The 25543-nt window shown below is 38.2% G+C and overlaps 1 protein-coding gene across 1 annotated transcript; it reads left to right on the top strand.

Annotated features, from left to right (window-relative positions):
* Positions 1-315: 315 nt before the first annotated feature.
* On the top strand, positions 316-15864 carry MYOF (myoferlin; the record flags this gene model as incomplete). Its single annotated transcript, XM_009070979.1, has 18 exons — positions 316-481; positions 1077-1153; positions 4916-4927; positions 6308-6406; positions 6963-7088; positions 7827-7982; positions 8094-8185; positions 8953-9123; positions 9658-9806; positions 10043-10182; positions 11035-11123; positions 11205-11300; positions 11857-11998; positions 12297-12396; positions 13246-13439; positions 14643-14752; positions 15083-15230; positions 15686-15864. Coding segments are annotated over 18 exons (2103 nt in total), but the record flags the coding sequence as incomplete, so codon positions are not given.
* Positions 15865-25543: the final 9679 nt, after the last annotated feature.

Genomic DNA, 25543 nt, shown 5'->3' with positions numbered 1-25543 from the left:
ATATATTAATATCTATGGTTTTTTATGGTTTTTTATACATTTTTTGTGTATTTTCTATTTTTACCTGTAGATGTGTGGCTACTTTTTTACTGCTAGGAAGGGAGCTGTGCATGACTCAAAAATTCAATATTTGAAGAAGTTAAAATTATTTTTACTGACTTTTATTGGCTCTTCAGCTTAGAAATTTTCAGCCATAGAACACAGTAGTTCAATATTAAATAAATGAAGTAACAGCTCTGATTTGGAGGGGAAATCTTTATTCTTTGCTTTTCTTCTGTTTACATTATAGAAAAACCTCTAACCTTTTCTTTTTAGCTTTTGCCGAAGGAGGAGTTGTACAGTCCATCTCTTGTCATTAAAGTAATAGACCACAGACCATTTGGAAGGAAGCCCATCGTGGGACAATGTACTATTGATTTACTGGAAAGCTTTCGCTGTGACCCTTACACTACTAAAGAAGACATTGCACCACAGCTGAAAGGTAGAAAACTGGAAAATGACACGTTCTACTTTAGTACAAGCCACTAGAATCACCTACCTTCAGTGTTCGCTCGCTGATGAATAGCCATCTCAGGTTGCATACTTAGTTGGAGATAATGTTATCTGAAAGAAAAAAGCATCTAACACGGAGTGTTAATTAGTGCAATATTCTGTGGGGCGTAAGAGGACATAATGCAAGGGCAAGTCCACTGTCAGACTTGGTGTGCTAGTTCCCCCAAGTTCCTCTTTAGTATCAGCCTGGGATTTAACTGCTTGCAGATCGCCCCTGCAACGGCACCAGTATTCCCTCAAGAATGCTCTGAATACAATACTGACATTTACCTCTATATTTTTTCCAAGTTTTATGCTTTTTTTTTTAATTCTATATATTTGGGAAAATTAGTGTAACCTGCACAAAAATATATTGTGTATTTTCAGCAAAAAATGGGAACTACCTGCTTCTTTTAGAGGATCAAACATATAGCCAATTAATATTTTACATCTTCTGTAACTGTTTGGATTTCAAATCGGATGAAACTGTTTAGTAAGATATTTTTCTTACACCATATTGCCTTAATCAAACCTTTGGCTTACAGTTAGCCTGCTCTCTGCTGCACCTCGCCTGGATACAGTAATTGATATGGAAGACACACAGCCACTGCTCACGGCTCAGGTAATCTTTGAAGTCTGATGCTTGATTTTTTTCTTCTGATCTATGATTTCTGAGACAGCAAAATTGTCAGAAACATATGCAACCTTCTGGAAGGCCAGATGGAACAAAGCTGCTTTGTGACAGGAAAGCAAAGGAAACATCTTGATCATTTTAACCTTTGTTTTCATAGAGTAAACATCAAACTATAGCATTTTGTGTAAACATCATGCTATAGTATTTTGTGCTTGGTAAAGTTCATCCAGTAGCTAAAGAATTAATTCACTTGTTCAATAGCTACTGAAAGCACATGTTGCCCACTGATGGTGGGCAGCCTGATCTTGCACAGCCTGAGCAGTTCTAGATGAAGGAGTTAGGAGAATGTGTATGATTTGATGGGTACAGACCTTCAGCCTTTCATTTTGTCACAGTCATGGCTTTGCCTCTCTTGCCTTCTAGTCATCCCGACCCAATACCACTGAAACAATGTTTTCTGCACTAACACTTCCCTACTTTCCTTTTCTGTTGTGCCTTGTGAATCTCTTTATTGCTCTGATTCTTTCAGGACCACCACAATACAGTTTTACTTTCCAGGTGAAAAATAATTCAGCTTGCAGAATTTTACTCTTGAGTTGAAACATGAGTGAAGACAAATTCCAAACACTGCCTTTTAAAGAAAAAAAATTTCAGTTCCTTCAGGACTGTAAAATGTTTCTCTTCCCTAGAAGGTGTTTTCAGAAATTTCTGATGGCCTGTTATTTTAAAGGAAGTACAGAAATTACGCCTTCTAATATATAGTAACTTTTCAGGCTCTTAATCCACAACTTCGACTTTTGCAAATGCAGAATATTTCATTTTGCTACAGATCTCTTAAAGCAAATACTACTGAATTTAACTTTTGAACTTTCACTGCTACTTGAGTGTATTAGTGATTGCATTTTTCTTCCTTCATTTCTTCTGTATCTTAACATCATGATAGTCAGACTATAATTTTAGTATCTCACAGGCCATGGTCATATATTTACTGTCATCACACATGTAAATTTTCCTTAATATTCAATTTAGAACAGTCTCAAACTTTTATCTAAAATAGGTTGTCTTTTCTAATATAAATGCCTTCTAGCTGGTACAGACAATTATTATTTCCTTTAAGATTTTTAAGAAAAAATATTTGGATAATTATTTAGATAAATACTTAGAAAATAAAGACTTAGCACTTCAAGGTTGCTGGCAAAATCAATGTATCTGTGTAGATGATTTCACCTATAAAGGGAAAATTTTAAATGCTGCATAAGGTGAAACAATTTCTTTTAGTTTGCCATCACCCAAGCCATATATAACACTAGATACAGTGATAACATCCCTGCTAAAGGAATGAATATTCAAACTAATTCAAACTGAAATAAGTACAACTGTGCAAAGTGTGCTATGCAGAGAACACCCTGAGGACACAAAATGCCAAAATTTCATTGATGACATTCCAATTTCCAGTGTTTAAGCAGTATGTCAACAGCACTCAGCAAAATGGCTTCTCCAACAACAGTGCATGTATGTATGGACCGAGCTCATGCATGCAGTGACCAGCACGGGGCAGCTGGGGCAAGGATGTGAGGGGTGACAGGGGTGTCCTTCTCTTGGCAGTTCTGCCATAGAGAGATTTTGGAGGAGATGATGCTCACCAGTCTAGTATGATTAGTTACAAATATTAAGGTATCCTTGTTCTGAAAGTCTTACTAGACATACACAATTTCTGTGAACTACTAAAAGCTCATTTTGTGCATCAGCATATTTGGAATCTGCATGCTAAAAGCACCAAAATCAACAGGAATTATTTAAGCACACTATTGATATTTAAACTTCTTTTAGAAGTCTAATTTCTGGAAAATAAAATAACTCTATGATAAATAAAATTCTAACTCTAATTTTTCCAAGGATCCACTTCATCTCTTAAATTTTTTATGCATCATTCCAAAATGTTCAAAAAGCTAATAGTTCCATGTTAGTGCCTTAAAAATTTAATATATAACAATCTTCAGTGGGTACATTTTGAAAAGGACAGTAACCATTACATTGTTTTTGTCATGTAAATATTTCACTCCAAAATCTCCAATTTTTCATGTGGCTTTTTATTCTTTTCTTTTTGGCATTCTGTGAACACATCCTGCTTACAACTTCTAGTAGCAATAATATCCAAATACTGAAGGCTATCACTTGCTTTGGGAATTTTTAAAGAAGGTCTTAAGGTTTTGATTTATTTTTTTCCTTAACCTCTTCTTACCCAAACTCCCAAGTGCATTACTTGAAGAGACATTTGAAGGTATATCAAAAGGGGAAGAAAAAAAAATAATCCAAAACATAAAGCCTAATTTAAACACTTCCAACATCATGCTTTGATGAAAGATTCAGAGTTCTACACAGTATATTTTGTAAAAAGGCTTAAAATTGGGATTTTAAATTATTATTGCATAATTGTGCAAGGCACTCTTCACATGGTCAATATTGCAAACCAGTGTTTAAACAAAGTGAAATTTAAATATGGCAAAGTATTAAAAATTACCTCATGAATTCTGCCTATAAGTTTTGCAAATCAGTAGATATGTTATGATATGGAGAAAAAAATCACGCCAACTGTCCTTAGAAAATGACAGTCTCATACAAATCTGAATAAATTATGGTGTATTTCTGATGTAAAGTTAGACAAGACTAGTAAAATACAGTAGACCTGAAGATCCCAGAAAGATGTTTACTTACAGAACAGAAATAGGAGAGAATGAGTATGATATACCGGAGTGATGTCCTGACCTATTGATGCATTTGGCTTCTACTCATCAAATGTTTTGCACATTTTTTCTGCTTTGCACAAAAATTTATGGCTAATACTTTTGATGAAAACACAAGGTATAATACGTAAACATAGCACTTGCTAATTGTGGCTTCCAGATGGGATGCTTGATGCTTGCTCTTAATGGATTGTTGGGTCATAATTGTGGTATCTGTGATTGAACAGGTGAAGCATTTTGGATTGTGCACATTCTTTGTACACTTACGTGGATAAATCTATAGACAGACATATACTGGTTGTTACTGTACTTTAGAATTCTTCATGTTTTTTTTCAGACTCCTGAAAATCCACAGCCTGTAAACAATTGTTAAATTATAGTAGAGAGAAAAGGGAAAAGGATGTTGAGCATTAGCAAATTATTTTATAAAGAAGCAAATAGTCAAAAAGGGGGGGAAAATTGGAATTTTATGTATGTGCAATTTGTTTGGAAAAGGATTTCTGGAATAGGTTCAGTTTTGTAAATGCTCTTAGAAACATTTTTCTTCTGAACTAAATGAGATCTAGTGCTCTGTGCAACCACAGATGAAAGCAGGGAATGATGCTACTGTGAAAATCAATAAATAGAATTCAGATTATAACACTAGAATATACAATAAAAAACAAGTTCCTCTCAGTTGTGCTTTGTTATGTGAAGAGCAAAGCACAGGGTGATAATGTCTTACAGTCCTGAAAACCTGCTTTTTAAAATTCATATATATATGTGCCTCAGTTTAATATCTAGAACATGCTGACAGCAGGGAAAAAAATCAATTTAAACACAAGGCATCTGAATATTCTTCAAAAGCATTTCTAAATTATTGATGTTACTAACTTACTTCACATACATTCTATATACAAACCCCTAAACTTTTATAGCCTGTTTAACTGTATAAAATTCTAGAAATCATATCCTTAACATTGTTTTTGTTTTGCTCTTTTATTTATGACTCGATCCTCATGAGCAGCTTACAGAAAAGGTAACGTATACTCCTTTTAAAAATCTACACATTTCTTTCTTGTAAATGACATTGCCAGTTGAAAGTCAGTTTATCAATAATGTCTCTAAATTAGCATTTGAAGCATGTGGGTGGGAACAGCAATCTCTGAAAATGTTTGACATAAAACCTACAGTGAACTTGTAAAATACTAAATTTTTTAAAAGTATGCAAGACTGAAATAAGAAGCCTTAGATATTAAACAATAAACCCTACAAAAACAAAAAACAACCCCTCACATTTGTGATCTGTATAATACTTTTTGAGTCTCTTTAAATCCAAACAATCTGAAAAAAATTCAGATTTACACACTGAATGAACACTATTCATTCTGTTCATTCACAGTGAATGAATACTATTCACTAATCAAGGTATGTTTTCAGGGGCAAATAATTATATTAAGCAATCCCTCTCAATACAGATAATAGCATTTGGTTAAACACAGTGATTATCAGACTTATATAAATAGAAATACAAAAAGCCCTACAGAAATACTGTGTTGGTGGAATGTATAGATTGTATCTAGAGTGTCATGAGGCTTACTGAAGTACTATTAGAGGGCAAGACTTGCTGCTCTTTCTTTTCAGCTGCCTTTGGTAACATGAAGGTAGATCTTCAACTGGAAGTCTCTATTCTGATACAGGCAATCTTCCCTGGTGCTCATGGAATGATTTATGGTTAGAGCAGTTACTGGTCTGTCCCAGCAATATTATATGGCAGCAGTTTTAAAATAACTAGGAATGCTGAAATCAACTAGCATATTTATCCCTCAGGAGAGTTTTCAATGTGGTCACTGTAGTTCTTACACTCACATGATCCCTGTAATGAGTACCAGATATGGTGGTGTTCTTCCTTACCAGCTGAAAGAATGAATGACTGCACCAGTGGAGTGTGCATGCTCAACCTCTGACTTGGGTAACTTAGAACTTAGGTGGTTGGGCTGTGCTGCCATGCCAGAGGGTGGAGGAGAGAAATATGCACACGTCCCACACACACCTTTGAGAGAGGTGTCTAGATACCAGTAAGTGATGCTTGGAGATGGCTGGATGTTGACTATCAACACAGCTGGATCCCTGAACAGCGGTGACAAGTTAATGGTTGGACTTGATGATCTTAGAGGTCTCTTCCAACCTTGATAATTCTATGATTCTAAACTCAGGTAAGAGACATTCCATCTTTTTAGCCTTAATACTTACATTCCAATTCTCTTTCAGATGAACCCTTAATATTACCTAACTGATAATAAGTTTTAGAGTGCATTAGCTTTTACTATGCTTAACTGTTCGTTATTTCTGCTGTATAGTGTTATATAAGAGGATTTATCTCCCAATAAAAGACTTTTTTTATTTGCTTTTCTTTAAGGAAGAAGAAATTGTTGATTGGTGGAGCAAATTTTATGCTTCAATAGGAGAACATGAAAAATGTGGACAGTATATTAAAAAAGGATATGACACTTTAAAGGTATTGCTCAGGATAAAACAAATTACCATATCTCAGTGTTTATAGGCACAAGACCTGGTCATAGATGTGCCCTTTCTTTATTTAAATGCTCTTCAAAATTTAGCTGTACATGATTTTCTGTAAAGGTTCATTAATAATACATGTTGTGAAATGAAGGTTTTAAGAACATACTTTTGCTTCTCTTCTGCTTAACTACACTTATTAAGAGCGTCTGGGTTGGATGTGAGAAAAAAATACTTCTGCTGTTTGTTGGTTAAAATTTGAAGTCAGACCACTTCCATTCTCATCTAAACCACCTAACAAAGAAAGCAAAGATAGGCTTATGACATGACACTTACTCTGTAACAAGGCCTAAATGAAGCTCCATCACATGTTTTCCAGACATTGCATTTGCTTCCAGTTTGATGTAAAAATAAAAACTCTTCCAAATGCTTTGGTACCCTTAAAATACTCCATCAAAGATAAAATACACATTGCAGTGCCACAATGGTGGAGCTGATACATGTGATAATTTCTAAACTGCACATCTTTCATTTAACTGCTTCTTTTTTTTAAGGTGTACGACTGTGAATTGGAAAAAGTACCTGAATTTAATAACTTAACAGACTTCTGTGATACATTTAAACTCTACAGAGGTAAATCTGAGGACAGTGATGACCCATCAGTGGTTGGGGAATTCAAGGTAAAGTTCAAGTGATAGACAACAACCAAATACTACCTGCAGTCTTTTGTATGTAAGTGGTTATTATTTAAGTAGGTCTACATGCAAATGTTTCAGCTTAAATATGGTTGTATGCATTAGTAGGGGCAACAGATGCTTGTAACTACTTAGGTACAGGTCCTTCTCTTTCAAGGAAGGTTCAACTACACATTGCTCCCACGAAAAGTATTGCAGAATAATTTATATCATGCCTGCTAATATAAACTTCCCTGGTACCTGTGGGACAGAACCTTCCCTGATAACCTCATGAACAGGACCAGAGTTTTACCTGCAGATGTTGTGAGCAAGGTACATTTTTAGAACGAATTTGAAAAGGTATTTTGTACTATTTCTGTGTCTCTGTGACTTTTATAGATGAAAATAATGCTAATGTAGGAAAAAAACCCAAACAAACAAACATACAAAAATACCAAACCTTACATGACGCTTTTGGAAAGGGAAACAAATGCTGGAACACACTGTCAATTGTGTTGAGATTGAAACAGCTGAATTGATTTAAATTGGCAAAGGCTATAACCTTGACTTTGTAGTAAGTCTAACCCACTAAAGTAAAACCAAAGACTTGTGACTGTGGATCAGGCTATAATTTTACTATTCCTATATAAAATAGAATGTTTCTGTGTCGGATGAATAAGAATAAAACCAAACCTAGCAGAGTGACTTTTCTACATTTATCTTGACTGAGTCTTTGATTTTTAGGGGTCCTTTAAAATCTATGCGTTACCTGATGATCCCACTATTCCAGCTCCTCCTCGCCAGTTCCGGGAGCTGCCAGACAGTGGTCCTCAGGAGTGCATCGTGCGCATTTACATCGTCCGAGCTTTGCAGCTCCAGCCCCAGGATAACAATGGGCTGGTGAGACTTTTTCCTTTGGGAATCTCTGTGAACTAACTGCTGTAGTATATTTTAAATAAAATTAGCCTTAATAACTCTTTCTTAACCTTTTTTTTTTCTTATTTTATATAGTGTGATCCTTATATAAAAATAACTCTGAGTAAAAAAGTCATTGAAGACAGAGATAATTATGTGCCTAACACTCTCAACCCAATTTTTGGCAGGTAACAAACTTGTTTTCTATTTTCAATTTACTGTATTTTGGAATGTTTTCATACATTGTCATATTCTGACAATTCATGGAATTGTTGGAGCAAGTCCAGAGGAGGCCATGAAGTTGATAAGAGGATTGGAGCATCTCCTCTATGAGGGCAGGCTGAGGAAGTTGGGGCTATTCAGACTGGAGAAGATAAGGTTGCATGGAGACCTTATAGCAACCTTCCAGTGTCTGAAGGGGCTACAGGGAAGCTGCAGAGGAACTCATGGTTAGGAACTGCAGGGGTAATGGATCCAAACTGAAGGAGGGGAAATTTAGGTTAGCTATTTCTTGTGAGGGTGGTGAGACACTGGCACAGGTTGCCCAGGGAGGCTGTGGCTGCCCCAACCCTGGCAGTGTTCAAAGCCAGGTTGGCTAAAGCCTTGAACAACCTTTTGTGTCCCTGCCCATGGCAGAGGGTTGGGACTAGTTGATCTGTAAGGTCCATTTCAACCTGGATAATTGTATGATTTTAGGATTTTTTAAGATGAACCATTATTTGAAATATCCCGTGCTCTATGCGTAAATATATGCTGACAGTTAATTGTGAGTAAAATTGTATAAGGGGTTTCCCTTTGAAAAAATCGTTGGACAACACAGATGTTTGGCTAGTCTATAGATTTTCTATAGCTATAGATTTTCTGTATCACATGGATAAATTGCACAAAGTCAAATGATATATATATCTTAAACCCACCTTGTGTTATGCATATAACTGGGTGTTTTTATGTTTAGAATGTATGAACTCAGCTGCTTCTTACCTCAAGAAAAGGATCTGAAAATTTCAGTCTATGACTATGACACATTGACTCGTGATGAAAAAGTGGGTGAAACCATCATTGATCTTGAGAACAGATTCCTTTCTCGTTACGGATCTCACTGTGGCATCCCACAGCAGTACTGGGTGTAAGTCATTTTGTCTATTGAAAATGTTTGTCTCTAAGATCTAGTACTCAGTCTCCAAAACAATCTGGGCTGTTGAATCTCAATTCTACTGTTAAAAAACAATGCTGTGGCTTCTCATGGGTATTTGTTGTGCCCATTGTATAATCTGAATTCCAAATTAAACTGTAAAGTCTTCAGAACAGCCTTGACTGAAAACCATGATGTCAAACATTTTAATACTCTCTTAATACGATAATACATGTTATTTCTGTCCAGAGAAATCGCACCTAAAAGAATTTTCTGACCTAGTTGTGGAAATAAATATGAAAGTATCTGTTAGTGTAAATTACTTTGATATGTGAAGTAAAAAGCACTCTGTCTTGGAAGGTAACTGAGCTGATACAAAATTATCTCACTGTACTAAACTCAAGTGGCCTCAATCTAGCCAGTTACAGTGCTGCCCTTTCTGAAATAGTTTGATACATTTTACATGATGTGAAAGTGTCCTGAATAGTGAATAATGTTAGGATGTGTTTCCTTTTGCTTTTCTAAAAGTTCAGGTGTAAATACCTGGCGTGATCAACTGAAACCCACCCAGCTATTGCAAAATGTAGCCAGGTTTAAAGGTTATCCTCCTCCTGTGCTCTCTGAGAATGGGAGAAAGATCAACTACGGGGGACAGGACTATACTTTGGAGGAAGCTGGTGAGTTCATTCATTTATTTCCTACTTCTGTCTTAAATTCACATTGATACAAATATAAAACTTTTCAGTTATTTGTGGAATACTGGGAAAAAAAATCTTTGATTTTTTTTTTTAAAGTTGAGCAGAGTTTTCTCAGTTTTAAATATCTGGGTTTAAATTTTTTCTCCAAAAGTTCAGTGTTTCTCAAAATTTTTGGTTCATGAGCCCCTGTTCTTTTTCCATTTCTTTTATTTCAGAAGCTAACAAAATCTTGCATCAGCATCTTGGTCCAGGTGAAGAGAGGCTAGCCCTTCATATCCTCAGAACCCAGGGCTTGGTACCTGAACATGTGGAGACAAGGACCTTATATAGCACCTTCCAGCCCAACATCTCCCAGGTGCTGTGAACTGGCTTACTTATGGTTCCTTGAATGCAGAAATGGAGCATTCTGGCATTTGTCTCATGTTGTCAATAGAGTGGTATCACTCAGGGGGAAGAGGGCTACAAATCATTATGACTTGGCTGAAAATCTACAGCAGGTTAGTCTAGAAACATAACAAAACATAGTCATGTTTTGCCATTGAGACCTCCAAATAGCATCTTAAACACTGACAGAATGGGAATTAGGAAAGATTTATCGCTTAGTTACTGAAATAAACTGGGTTATGTGTTTATACCTCACCAACAACAAAGGAGACAACCTGGCTCAAGAGCCTCCTAGCTGCATTCAGCAAATGAGACCAAACTTACTGCTCTACAAGGGTCAGAGGTGCTAGTTCAAACTCAAAGGTTTTTTTGCAGAAAACAGAAAAATTACTTGAAAAATAAAGAGGTTTTTATTTGCAATAGAGTGTAAAATCTGCAGTGGATGCCTTACTTTAGAGTGTAGTTAAGGGGACTGATATCTGCACAGGATAGGCTGTCAGCTGTGAACTATGTATGACACTGTACTCAATACCACCTCTGAGAGAAAAGAGTGAGAGCTATTTAGGCACCTAACTTATGCGATTCCCTAAGAATTAATGTCCCTACCATCTTCTGAATTCTTGACATTGTTCCCTTGAAGAAGCTTACATAACTTGAGGGACTGGGCTTGTTCCTGTCTGAACTCTGTAGAAGTTCTGACATTGGTACATGAGGGAGGTCACTAAAACTAGTACTGACCATAGCAATAAGCAGTTCCATGGAACTGCCATGACAAACCTGTTTGCAACAAACAATCCCTCATCCATCTTCTCCACTGCTACAGGGAAAGCTCCAGATGTGGGTTGATGTTTTCCCCAAAAGCTTAGGACCACCAGGCCCTCCGTTCAACATCACTCCCCGAAAAGCCAAGAAGTGAGTATCACTATGTACCACATACCATCTGGCTGCCCTGACAAAGGCAACTCAATTCTCTTTCCCAAACATCTCTCTTAGGTATATCTTGCGGGTGATTGTCTGGAACACCAAAGATGTCCTTCTGGATGAAAAGAGCATCACAGGGGAAGAAATGAGTGACATTTATGTGAAGGGGTAGGAGCACCTTGGCATGTAACACTTACAAATTAATAATATTCAGAAAGTCCTGGCAGTGCCTCGGCCAAAGATGCTTTGGTTCAGCCAAGTTAAATGCTAATCTCAGAGAAGTACAGAGTGAGATAAAGCATGAGCAGTTAATGTGCTGTGAAGTTCATCTCTTGAGATGGGCAGCAACCAAAAGATAGTGAGTTAGCTTTGGTGCTGCATGAACTGGATTCTTAATTTTTACTTTCCCTAGTCTTAATGTAAAAAAAATCAATAGAAATCACAGAAATATACTACTAGGATATTGATCTAATTTCTCCTAAAAAAGACTCAGTAACTCACCACTTACATACAACACCGGTCTTAGCAGACCAGAAATTCAGTTCAGATGATCCTATTTACAGTGCCAAATTGGAACCAAACTGAGAAGGGTCATGACTAGCTCTCCAGCCCTTTGTGAGCAACACTGACACCTTATTTGCAATCCCTTAATGGCACAGTTACTGTACAAACAGTCACCAGTGTAGTCCCACTGCAAACACCAGGCACATCTCTGCATTTTCAGGTGGATGCCTGGTAATGAAGAAAATAAGCAGAAAACTGATGTTCATTACCGATCGTTGGATGGTGAAGGGAACTTTAACTGGAGATTTGTTTTTCCTTTTGACTATCTCCCAGCTGAGCAACTCTGTGTAGTTTCCAAGAAGGTAAGTATTTCTGAAGATTTCAATACTTAGAATACAGATTTTGTACCTGCATATTGAAAGAGCCAGTTTGGTTCAGTTCCACACATTTTCCTCAAACTGCTGCTATGAATAGATTCAGTTCTGCCTTTGAGCAGGGAACCACACACTGACAACAACAACAGTCTCCTTTTAGCAAGGGGAAGATTAGATCATTAATACTTCCACCAACCTCAGAATTCACAAGTACTAACAGACCACAGCTTTGAGTTTTCATAAGTCATTTTTAAAGGTGCTTGAGTTTCGTGTTTTAAAATTTTAGGAACATTTTTGGAGTCTTGACAAGACAGAATTCAGAGTCCCACCCAAACTGATCATTCAAATATGGGATAATGACAAGTTCTCCTTGGATGACTACCTGGGTAAGACTTCTAATAAAATAATTAATGGTGTCTCAAAGAAAGAGATAAAAATCACAATTTTAAAATGTCTCATAAGGGTTGTGTTTGAAGAGTGAAAACATGAGCATGCAAATACATTTCCTGCTTTCCCACAGTACAGACTAACATGAATGAATGAGTGAATATTCACTCAGTAGAGGCCTACTTACCTTTCATTCAGGTAAATTCTCTCACAAAGTGCATGAAACAATGAAGTGCATGAAAATTTACTTTGCTTCTTTTTTTAAGTAAAATTTCTTAAACAAGAGTACTTCAGTTTAAGTAAGAGTATTGACATAAAGCTGTAATCTAGGTGTAAGCACTCTACAGTGTTATTAATCCCTGCCTTCTCTAGAGCTACTGCTCTGCAGAAGATTCTCTGCCCTGTGTTAAGACAGCTCCAAAGTCTTTAGCTTACATATGAACCATATAGGCCTTGAAATCTGAAAACAAATAGTTGATTTATAACCATCATTAAAGTTAGCTGAATCATTCATTTAACTATCAGGAATTGCATATTACATCACTGCATTTGGGTATCTTCTGTTTAGGTGTGTGGGGGGAAAAAAATTCTCTGTTAAAAATTAAGGGATCTTGCATTAAGGAATGGGGAGGTGCTAAATCCTATTTATCAACACCAGCAAGGTGGGCTTAAACACAGCCTGATGAGTCCCACTTCCCTGCCTCACAACATCCTTAGACAAACAAGAATATAGTGTGTCTGTTGGTTATTTTTCCTGTATAATATGTTTGGAGACAGGAAAGGTTGATATTGAACCCCTATGAGGTATGGCTTGTTATTCAGTGTTTATTTTCTTTTCTGCTTCCTAGGCTTTGTGGAGCTTGATTTGCATAAAACAATCATTCCAGCAAAAGTCCCAGAGAAGTGTAATATAGACATGATTCCAGAATACAAGGCAGATGGTTCTCAGAAGGCTCCCAGGACTGCCTCTCTCTTTGAACAGAAGTCCATGAAGGGATGGTGGCCATGCTATGTGGAAAAGGATGGCTCCCGTATCCTAGCGGTATGATTGTTACTTCTTTACAAAGTACTTAAAACATGCTCACCTTGCCTTTGCAAAGAAAGACTGTGAAGTCTCTCTTAGCTGTTAACTTGGTTAGAGGACGGGTAGATAGAATACTCCATGCACAAGTTCAGGAATTTGGCCCATGAACAACTTCTTGCTTTAAAGTGTGAGTTTAATACTTTATTTATTTAGTTTGGTTTTAACCCTGTTTAACTTAAAAGTCTCTGGTGCCAGGTTGAGTAATATCTTGACAGAGCAGCCAATAAAGTTATTATGTGAATGAATTCATAGTCTCAAGCTGCACCAAGGGAGGTTCAGGTTGGACATAGGAAGAATTTCTTCACGGAAAGAATAGAGTGCTCAGGGAGGTGGTGGAGTCACCATCCCTGGAGGGGTTGAAGAAATGACTGGACATGGCACTTAGTGCTATGGTCTAGTTGACAAGGTGCTAATTGGTCGAAGTTTGGACTGGATGATCTTGAAGGTCTTTTGCAACCTAAATTACTCCGTGATTCTGTAATTTATCACATTATTGCTGTGGAGAAACATAAGACATCCTAAAGGCATTAAGGACTAAAGAAAAAACTTTAAATCTGAAGGATTTTTGTACGCAGCAAATAAAATTCCCATACTGAGAACACAGACTAGCTTTGTGATTATGAATTCAGTCAGAAGACAAAAAGCATTTTAACATGTTCTATGAAGAATATAAATGCATATTTATCATTTGTAGGATGTTAAGCCTTTCAAGTGTGTCTGCTTCTTCTTTCTAACGTTTTTACCTTTAAACTTGATTACTGTAATTTAGTAAATGAGGAAAAACATTCAGAAACATCTATCAGCCACAGCAGTATGAAAAATGAGATGCTTGGCCATTTGGAAAATATGTAGACCTTGGGTTGCTCTTCAAGAAGAGATTTTGTTTTGCTAAATTGAAAAAAATGTATGGCTTAAAACAGAACTATAGATGAATTAGTAGAACATTTTATATATGGTGGTTTGTCTTTTTCTATGTGTCATTCCCTGATACTGTTGTGACACTTTCACAGTGCAGAAATCAGTATCTTTTGAGAAGGAAATGGGAAACACAGAGATGCACACAATGAGCTGATCCCAAGCTATGCTGTATAAGTACCAAGCAAGTCCTATTACACTGTTCCAGTAAGATGCTTGTCTCATGCCACCATTTTTTTTCTGAAGGGTAAAGTTGAAATGACTTTGGAAGTTGTCAATGAAAAAGAAGCTGAGGAAAGGCCAGCTGGTAAAGGAAGAGATGAACCCAATATGAACCCCAAACTCGATCTACCAAAGTAAGATATTTTTCTCCCACTAGCTTTGGAAATATCCAGTATGCGTGATGTTCTTGACCAAATCTGCATGCAATATAATCTATTAGGTATGAGTTATCCTTTGCAAAACTTCATTTTATAAAAATCAGTCCTGTTTCCCTCTTCAAGCATTAGGATAAAATGCAGAATGGTTTCAGTATTAATGGCACATGTTTACTGAAGCTGCTGTCTTGCATTACCTAACTGTTTTCTTCAACCTCCAAACCAGCATGTTTTGATGTGTTATAACCTCATGCTTAAGTATTCCCTGTTTTTATAGGATAAATAATATTTGTTTCTTTCCAAATGCAGCCGACCAGACACTTCCTTCCTTTGGTTTACAAATCCCTGCAAGACAATGAAATTTATTGTGTGGCGCAGGTTTAAGTGGCTCTTTATAGGCCTTATCATCTTGCTGATCCTGCTCCTGTTTGCAGCAGTTCTCCTCTACTCCCTGCCGGTAAGAATTCTTACATCTTATTGTTCTTCAGCTGAGGTGTAAAGCTGCCTTAGACAGGAGTCACCAACTGATACACTACTTACTCAGATGAGAGTCTATCAGCTCTGTTTTAGCAGGAGATAGGGATTATATCCTTATAGCTATAAAAATTTCCACTAGTTTTTATTGAGAAACAATAAAAGTTAAGGTTAAGACTAACCTATTAATTAAAGATGGAAAGTGTTAATAACCTGTTAATAACAATTAAAATAGTTAATACCTGGTTTAAAGTCTGAATTTCACTCTACATTACTCTGAAAAAAAAGATTCATTCTTACTGTACTTTAACTGAAATTACCACACCCTAAATACATTCTGATCCATTTTAATATCTTAAATGTCTTTTTCAAAACTACACTGAAGTATTTTGTGTACATCATTTTACCTCTCTTGTTTTTTCTCTCCTCCCCCAACAGAACTACTTGTCAATGAAGATTGTGAAACCAATTTAAAGAAGAGTTTTTTACCTCATCTTTTCAAATAGCGCTGAGTTTTTGCCTCAGGCTGTGGACCAAAATTAGCAAGGCTCTCCATCCTTTGTACCTGCTTGTATTTAGAACTGTAAAATAGATAATTAAGACTTTCAATAAGGTTAAGCAAGGTTCAAGAGGTCATGACAGGTGTTTTTAAAACACAAAGGATAAACCCCCTTATGTTTCGTGTACATTTTTTTTTACCTCAGTAGTATCTGCGCATGGCAAAGTTCTGACTTCTTTGCTTTTCAACTGGATTTTTCATAAAAATCACCCAGGAGGCTTCCTGCTGTTGATGTCTCTGGATTTTAATGTATTCTACCTTTTGAGAATTCCTTTCATTGGGCACACTTTGAAACTTTGCATTTTAACTTGGAGAGAAACAACCACTACTTATGTGTATCAAAGAAACTTCACAGTGCAATCAAAGAAGGCTCAGACATTGTTTCTAGAAGAGTTTTCAGGATCATGCTGCTTCAAATACTTAATTACTGCACTGTAGATCTGACAACACTATATATATCTGGACAACAACTGCATGTGCATAGAAATAAATAATACTCTATTTAGCATAATTTACAAATGTTTAAATAAACTTATCCACAAGTAAAATGCAATTTCCCAGTTTTCTTCATCTATTACAAGACTACAATGTTCTAGGGACTGTATAATGTCTATATGCCACAAAGCTGGAGTCGAAGATATTTTACTGTTATCTTCATAGTGAAGAACAAGGAAATACTTCTGCACAAAGTTCTAATTAATGTATTCGTAATTAGGAAATTATTAAATAAATTAAATCTGTTTATTATTTTCACTATACTCCTTGTATTTAGAGGTGATCTTGAATCAAAACATAAGCTACATGACCCAAATTCAGCCCTTGTTTGAAATCTGATCTGCACATGGGAAGTATCTCATTTTGCCTCTGTCTCCTCTCCCAAAGGCAGAATAAAATATAATCCACACTAAAAATCACTTTATAGTCTGGGATTTCACCTCACTTTTATGAAAAGAAGCAGAATAAAATATAATCCACACTAAAAATCACTTTATAGTCTGGGATTTCACCTCACTTTTATGAAGAGCTGAAGCAGAAGCATCTCCAACCATCCTCTGGTCCTGGAAATGTAGGAGATTTACAGCAGAACCTGAAATCAGCATTTTGTATGATTGTCACTCTTGACTGGATAAAGACTTCAGCTGTCTTTAAAAAGATGACAAAAATAACTGCAAGAATTAATTAGTCTTGAAAAACCTCTGTTGTATTTAGTGACACACTTAACACTTTCTTATAAAACAGTACTGTAAAATAAGCATGCACTTGTCAGGCAAAATAAGTAAATTACACTGACTTTATTCTCTTGCAGAAGCTAGGGGAAAGGTATTACATGAAATAATGTCCAGAATGTGAAGTCCCATGGGCTAGAGAGGAGAAGCAACAACCATCCTGTCTAAAATATAACACCACCCTTATTTTTTCGTTGTTCGGAAACTCTCAAGCATCTTGACCTATGAACGAAAGCTCAGAGCTGGAACTAATCACCATCCAGATGGATTGTCCCTCCACTAATGACAAAATAGCACTCCAGAAATAACCAGCAATTTGCATGAGCTAATGTTTGATCATCCACTATTAAAATCTGTCTCAATCAATGCCATAAATCTGACAAATGGTAAAAATCACAGCAACCTTGTTTTCATGTAAGACAAGAAAGTGTGTTGCTTGTAAGGGTTGTAATTAGAAAGCATTTAACTTCAAAGGGCATTCCCCAGAAAACAATTATGAAATGGAGCAGAGATCCAAGCAAGCCTGTTCACGGAGCATTTGAAGAGTGTCAGGTACTGCCCTTCTCAGTTGAGTTCACCCTCTTCCAGATGCCTTTTTGTCCAAGCATGCAAAGGCTTGATAGTTTCACTACAATTAGGCAGTGCTATTAAAAACATAGCTGAAAAGTCTGCAAAGCCATTCTGTCTGCCAGCCTGCTCCAGCCACAAACAAAAGACAACACATGTTCACCAGAAAAGAAAATGTGATCGTTCATATTTACATACAATGCTAGTCAAACCTCTAAGCCCTGGTGCAGCTGCTGTGCACAGCTCCAACAGGCAACAGGTTTTTGCCTAGTTGGAACAGTTACCAAAGATTTAGTCCTGTGTTGGGAACAACTTTATGCTGTGTACTCGTGACTGGGGTGTTCACTTTGACCAGGCCAGCTCTGAACTGCTCCAGTTACCAGCAACTGAGGCAAATGGCCTTTGAGGACACAGAGAAGAAGGCAGAATGTAGATGTGCCTAATATCACTATTCCTTATTCCAGGAAATAACCCCAGGAATTCCTCCTCCTATGGGTTTGCTTTGCCTAAACGGATAAACTGACCCATACTTTGGCCTGTGAGCTGATGGGGCTGGCTGCACCCACATCACTAGGTCCCCAGTGTACAGGCTCTGTGCTTCATAGAAAATGTTATCTGTGTCTAAATGACTTCTCTGTACAGGGAAAAGAAAACGTTTGATGATGTTATTCTTCTCTGCTCCCGCATGCCCTTCAAACACGAGACGCTAGCCAGCTGGAACAGCCAGGGAAAGGCTAAAGCTAAACTGAAAGTGATTTTAACAAAAAAATAGGTAACTAACAGCAGTGTGTCAGAGTCCTCCTGCCTCTGCCATCACTTAGGTTCAAACACCAGGAGCTGCACTCTCTGATGCACTCAAGTCTCTAGGCAGCATGTGACTTCCTATCTGTTGCTTGCTGTAGTCACCCCAAACCCTGACTACTGACATGGGCTGTAAGGAGGTTAACAGCTACTGTCATGTACTTTACAAAGAAAGAATCATCATATAGCTCACAAGAGAAATCTGCACCTATACGAGCTCAGTGTGAAGTAAAGGAGCAGTAAACTCATCCACACTTACAATCTGTTCTTGCATTTCTTTGAACAACCACAAGATGACATCCCAAGTCTCATGTGTTCACAAAGGCCTTCCAGTACTTTTGTTTTATTCCTACCCTAAATACATCTCACTTACGGAGATGAACAACAAGATACATTTAATAGTTAAGGTAAAACTGTCCAATCAAGTATTGCTTTTACATGTATTTGAAAAACACAGTTGTAAGCAGCTTTACACAAAGAAAGTGACTCCAAGCCCTGTCCCTACTAACTTTAACGCTGTTGTATCCACTCCATGCCCCTAGATGCCTAAGTATCCATTTAGCAACTTCAAAGCAGTACCAAAGAGTGAAATGTTGGCATTCAGTGCTGAATCTTGTGTCAATGCTAGCTCAGCTAATAAATCCCACCCAGCTTTTTACACAATACTTGCCATTGCTCAGAGTTATGCATATCATATACAGACAGGCACCTGAATTAGAAAGACAATTCTCTAACAGAAAACTAGCAAGTTCTTTAAAAATTCACATGCAAAAAAAGAAATGGGATACACATTATGTCTGTCAGGTCTGACCATGCTCTGACCACAAAGCTACCCTTGGAAAAAGTTTGTTTCTCGTGTAACCTTTACTGTGGCTAAGAGACTAAATCCATTGACAAGTGCAAGATGAGGAACACTGTAGGAAAAGAAACATACGACCCTGAAGCCTGCAAAAAAAACCAAAACAAACCCACCTCTGAATGCAATGTAAGTGCTAATGAAAGACTCCAAGGCAATTCTGTACCTTTCCCAGACCTACAAGGTGTCAGGACTTGCAGCAGAAAGCACCAGGGCATTAAGAACACAGCAGGAGATACACAGACACCCTGAACGGAGCAGTGGGACTGCCAGCCACCTCAGAGGGGTCCTAGAGTGCCAGCACAGAAGAGAGAGGTGCTGGGTGAATTCCTTTAGGGGAGCTACCTAGAGATGGTGAGTGAGAGACAATGAGCCACAGTGTTTCCTACATGAGCCTCAGGGCTCACAGCTCAGGGCTGCAGCAAAGTGCCAGCATCTCCCTGGGATCTGCACACCAAACCACTTCCCCTTCATTCCCTTCTGCAGCAGTGCTGCTCCCACAACAGCAGTGCTACAAAGTCAGCCCACCACAGTGCACCTGTCCCAGCACACAGCCAGGCAGCAGATTTTGGTTCAAACCTTTCAGGCAGAGAAGTGAACTGAACCTTCACTTCCAGTTTCCTGTGTAATTCCTGTCACTGTTAAGCAAATATGGTAAAACAAAAGAAGAAAATAATCACTCCTTTCTTCTTAAAGAAAGTGCAGGCAGTCAGTACTGCAGCTGGTTGTATGAGCCTTTGGAGATACTGAAGCTTTTGATCATGGTACAGGTTCAGTGCCAAGCTCCTTGGTTGTAAGGAGACACACATACTTCAAGAAGAGAAAAGATGCAGAACTGGAGTTTATATATATATATAGTGACTGGAGAGTTTATATAAACCTTCAGTGCAACTGCTGCTAGGCAGTAAAGGAACAGTTACAGATTTGCACCTGAACTCCCAGCAGTACCTTCTCACACAGCTGTGTGTCCATTGGGTCTGCCACTGACAGCAGTTCAGTATAAAACACCAATGAGGAAAATGAATAAAGGTAGAGGCATCACTGAACAAGAAACAATGAATAAACCCAGAATATGTTACAGTGCTCTATCAGTCATAGAATCATATAATTTTAGGGGTTGGAATGGAGCTTAGAGATCATCTAGTCCCAACTCCCTGCCCGGGGCAGGGACCCCTCCCATCAGACCAGGCTGCTCAAGGCTTTAGCCAACCTGGCTTTGAACACTGCCAGGGCTGGGGCAGCCACAGCCTCCCTGGGCAACCTGTGCCAGTCAAAATCCCCTTATGTTCAAACTTTGATTTGGCTACAGGTCTCAAAAAATCTTTACTCAAATCTTGAATAAAGATTCAAATGTGGACTATAAAAGTAACCAAGAGCAAGCAGGTAGGATAAGGCTTTCTGCACAAGAAAAGATTGACACATCAGCACTAGTCTGGAAAGTGACAGAGCAACAAGAAATGACAAGTATCTAAAGTGAGCTACAGAGAGGCAGAGAACATATATCAGATGCCTTTCTTCAGGGACTATATTAAAACCATGCACATGTACACATGAAAAACTCCTCCTCCCTCAAAACCTTCAAACTAAAAGCCAAAAAATTTACAAAGGCTTGAAGGAGACATTTTTGCACAGATTTTAGGTGACTGTAGGAACACACTGGCAGAACAAAGCAAAGCTGTAATACCTCCCTGCATTTACATACTAGGACAACATCACAAAACAAACTAGCTCTAATACTTCACCACATCCCATGCTCACTGGAATCCCAGAACAGTATTGCACTCTCAGATGGCACTGTGCAACTGGGAGCAGGATTATGCGCTCACAGCTGTGAAAGATGCCCTTCCTTGTGGAATTCCCAAGTTTTCCAGCTTTAAATACATGCTCTTTACTGCTCAGGTTATCAGATAAAATATCACAAAGAACTGATCGTGAACCAGCTTCAGAGTCACTATTCCGGCTGGGCCATGTCTTCACAATGGCATTACTAACCTTACATATTTTTTTCTATTCACTACCATGTTCCTGATTAACAAAATCCAACTTAGAACAAAAGGAAACACCACCAACCTCTTCCTACACTCTTCCTGATATTATTTGAGTGTGGGACTATTGTCTCATTTGCTTCAAACCATAGTACTACGGTGTGCTGAAAGAAATCATGGGTTATGGCCTTGAGAACAGTATTTTCTGAATTTCTATCAGGCTGCCCAGGGAGGCTGTGGCTGCCCCAGCCCTGGCAGTGTTCAAAGTCAGGTTGGCTAAAGCCTTGAGCAACCTGTTCTGGTGGAAGGTGTCCCTGTCCAGGGCAGGGGGTTGGGACTGGATGATCTCTAAGGTCCATTCCAGCCCCTTAAAATGATCTTAAGCTAATGTAGCCATCAAACAAATTATTCTCAAACTGATTCCTCAGCGAGTTCCTTTGCTCCAAGACTGTTTTGGGACTGCAGGAGACTCAGGGAGACAAGAATACATCAGCAGCACAGGAGTGACCATCAGAAGAATTTATTTGCTCACAGAAGGACAAATATAATAAGGAAAAATCCCCCAAAACTAAAGTAACAAAAAAGTACTTAGCCACCAGTTCACATATGTAAGATGAATGGGGATGGACACTGCAAACAGGACAACTTATCAGCTGAGATTAAAGAATCCTTAGGATGACCAAGACTTACTCTAAATGTAAAATACACATATTAACATGTGCTAAAACAATGAAAGCTCCAGTTAGCAGCAAAACTTTTGCCATCACTAGCTTGGAGAAAAGCATCAGGTATCTGCAGCAAACTTTCTGATCTAACACTCCTTTCCCTGTTTTCAAGGGGAGAAATATTGAAGAATTGTTTTGTATATGAACCTGCTCTGCTTTTACTCCCAGATATAAGAAGCCTTTGTTTTAACTGTCAGAGTTACAGTTGTTTTGTTCAGATAGATCTCTGGCTGGGAAGTGATAACACAGTTAATCAGTGCCTTCACTTCAGCCTCTGCCCTTACTTCTGTGCAGGAAACACAAGCAGCCTCCAAAGGTGACTGGTGGCCTCAGCACCTCTGGGACTCCAGTGATCCCTGATGCTCCCTGGCCTGGCAGAGGAGATCGATTTCAGTGGGCTCTTTTCAAAGCTAGAGTTCCCATTTTGGAGTAGGAGGCAATTCATTAAACTTTTAAAACTAATCCTGCCCACGTCAGATCAGTCTAACCCAAAATAAACCCATTCTTCTACATAATCCACTCGTCCACTGTATATGAACTAGATATGTATAACTGCTACTGTTAAAATATTAAGAATGTTAAAAATACATGAAAGGCAAACAAAGAAAAACTCTGCAAAATTAAACAAAAAACCTCAACAAATGAAACAAAACACAAAAAGCCCCAAGTATTTGTGAAAGACAGGAACCAGAACACCTAGTGGGATCTTTTTCTGGTGTTGCCATACAGGAGCTCTGTTACTGGGGACCTATTCCAGGGTTGGTTTTGTTTCTTGCCTTAAAATATCCTGAAACAAAATGGGATGGTCCCACTGTGCTGTGAGCTTAAACACACACACACACACACACACACACACACACAAAAGTAGGCAGGTAGAAGCAATAAGTTCTGAGAAAGGATTTACTTTTATTTCAATTGCACAAGTATATGTGGGTGTGTTTTTAAATAGAAATGAGATGTCTCCACTCATCTTGCTCTGTTCCATGCTGTGCCAACTTAAACCCTGCCAGTGCATCTGAATAGTCAAACAAACGTCTGTCCCTCCCCAAACATCCACCATTCACATTAAATAAAACACATAACAATGGAGGGAAAATAGACCTGAAAAGAGCTTATTTCCAAATGTAAAGGTCTAACCTGAGGATAGCCATTTTCATGCAAATCTGAATTCTTCTTGCTCATATACATGTACCAAGAATTATCTGTTCAATTAACATTCTAAGCTTCTCTTATGTGATTAACAAGGAGGAGCAAATTAAAGAAAAATGGGATGGAAATCCCTGAAAGCAATGAAAGAGAACCATAGCTCTCCTGCTCCAAACTAGCAAAAGACCCTGAAAACAAACTTGTGCACTCAGGGCAATAAGGAGGGAAGAAAATGGATTGAAACCCAAATCCATCTTGCACAGCAAAACCCAGGCCAGCCTGCCACACCATGGGAGAGTTCTGCTTTAGCATCAGTTTAATTACTGATCTGCTCTTTGTCCCTTCGGAGCACGTGGGAAAGCGACTTCAATCATCTAGCCTCAAAATCAGTCTTACCTTTGCAAAGCTCAGGCAGTGCATCTTCCCACAGCAATTGTTCAGCATGTGGCCACCTGCTCCACAAAACTTCAACTCTATTACACATATCCACTGCAGCAAGTCACTACTGGCTCAAAAGCTGAGTTTCCAGTTTGGAAACTGGAAACATCACATTTCACCTACAATATTGAGGGTTTTTTTAATCTGAATGCAATAAACATTTTTAAAAGTCCTGTCAAAATTTGGTATGAAAGCCATTAAAAAGGGGTAAAGGGAAAAAATCCTTTGCCCATCTGTGAAAACACAAACTTGCTGGTCTTGCCATGAGCACCATTTCCAATGAAAAGCTACAGAAAGCTACCAGAATTGCCTGTGGTAGCAGCAGTGACATCTAAACTGGACAGAGGAACCTACAAACTCAATGCAATGCTGGAGCTGTGAGAAGCTCTCAGGAATGCATGCTAGGCTGTAATAAACCATAGCCCTGTATCTGCAAAAGATGAACAAACCCACAACACCTTGACTGAAATGTCAAGCTTAATGAACTTATATTTTCTTTTCATGCATAATGAAGTAATTAAATTTTACCTCACTTATCTGAACCAGAAATGGTTTCTCTGCTGGTAGCTCCAACCAAATTAGCTCCTCCAAGACTTGCACAAGATAGAAACTATTTTTAGTATTTCACAGAGACATGGCCAGGTGAATTAACTCCTAATTTAAGTCCATACCTAGAAGTGTTTAAGAGGCATCTGGATCTGGTGCTGAAAAATATGGTTTTGGGTTTAAGGTTTACAACAGAGTGACAGTTTAATGGTTGGACTCGATCTTAGCAGTCTCTTCCAACCTTGATGATTCCATGGTTCTAGACTTCCTTTATTTTCATCACCATCATTATTACATTTTTTCATTGTTCATGAGTATGTCTGGGATTAAGTTCTTTTATATACAAAGTTAAGTTATTTATATACAATTTTTCAGTGGTATGTATATAAAAGATCTCACCCACACTAACACTCACAAGGATTAAACAAGTTAATGCCATTTTAATCAGAAATCATCTAGCCCTTGCAAGAATGAGACGAAACGCTAGTCAGAATATCATGAACTGATATTAACTAATATCAATGTCCTTTACTACTCCAGTCTTAAGACTGTAGTGAAAAACCATGTGGAAATGGCTGGCAGGTGCAGCACCATAGCATAGACCCTGACATAAAGCCAAGAGATAACATGAAGGCAGCAGCTCCAGAGTCCTCAGTGAACTGCAGTCTTATCAGGCCAGCATTTTGCACATCAGCTATTTGCAAGTGTCTTTCTTCTTTGCCTGCATTCAGTCAGTAAGGGAAAGGGTAACAGGGAGGAAATCAAAAAGCAGTGATCTGGTGAGAATTATGGTATTCAGTGAATATGGCTGCTTTTGTGGACTGCTGTCATAGAATCCTAGAACAGCCTAGGCTGGATGAAACCTTTAAAAGTCATATAGTCCAACCCCCTGTAATGAGCATGAAACAGCATCAACTACATCAGGTTGCTCAGAGACTTGTCCAGCCTGGCCTTGAATGTCTCCAGGAATCCATCACTTCTCCAGGCAACCTGTTCCAGTGTTTCACCACCCTCACAGAATAGAATTTCTTCCCACTCTTCAATCTAAGCTTACCCTCTTTCAGTTTAAAGCCATTACTCCTATCACTACATGTCATTGTAAAAAGTTGCTCTCCAGATTTCTTGCAGGCCCCTTTTGTGTACTGGATGGCTGCTGTAAGGTGTCCCCAGAGCCTTCTCCAGGCTGAACAACTGCAACTCTCTCAGCCTTTCCTCTTAGCATTTGTAAAAGACACTATTGATTTCTCCAATTTCATTTTTAATGTTGATTTCACAAACAAAATTTCTAACTATACGTAAATCTAGGCCAAAAATGGTCTAATGTAGGCATCATTATTCCTAAGGATGTTAAGAGAGTGCAGAGTCAGGGTTAGGAGACTACAAGATCCCATACCCTGGTGGTAAAAAATGAGAGTGGAAGAACTCCTCACCAGGTTCCTCCCATGCA

Source organism: Acanthisitta chloris, unplaced genomic scaffold (assembly GCF_000695815.1).
Source record: "Acanthisitta chloris isolate BGI_N310 unplaced genomic scaffold, ASM69581v1 scaffold15153, whole genome shotgun sequence".
NCBI classification, from domain to species: domain Eukaryota; kingdom Metazoa; phylum Chordata; class Aves; order Passeriformes; family Acanthisittidae; genus Acanthisitta; species Acanthisitta chloris.
Note: the sequence above shows the minus strand (reverse complement) of the source record. Positions and strands in the feature narration are given on the sequence as shown.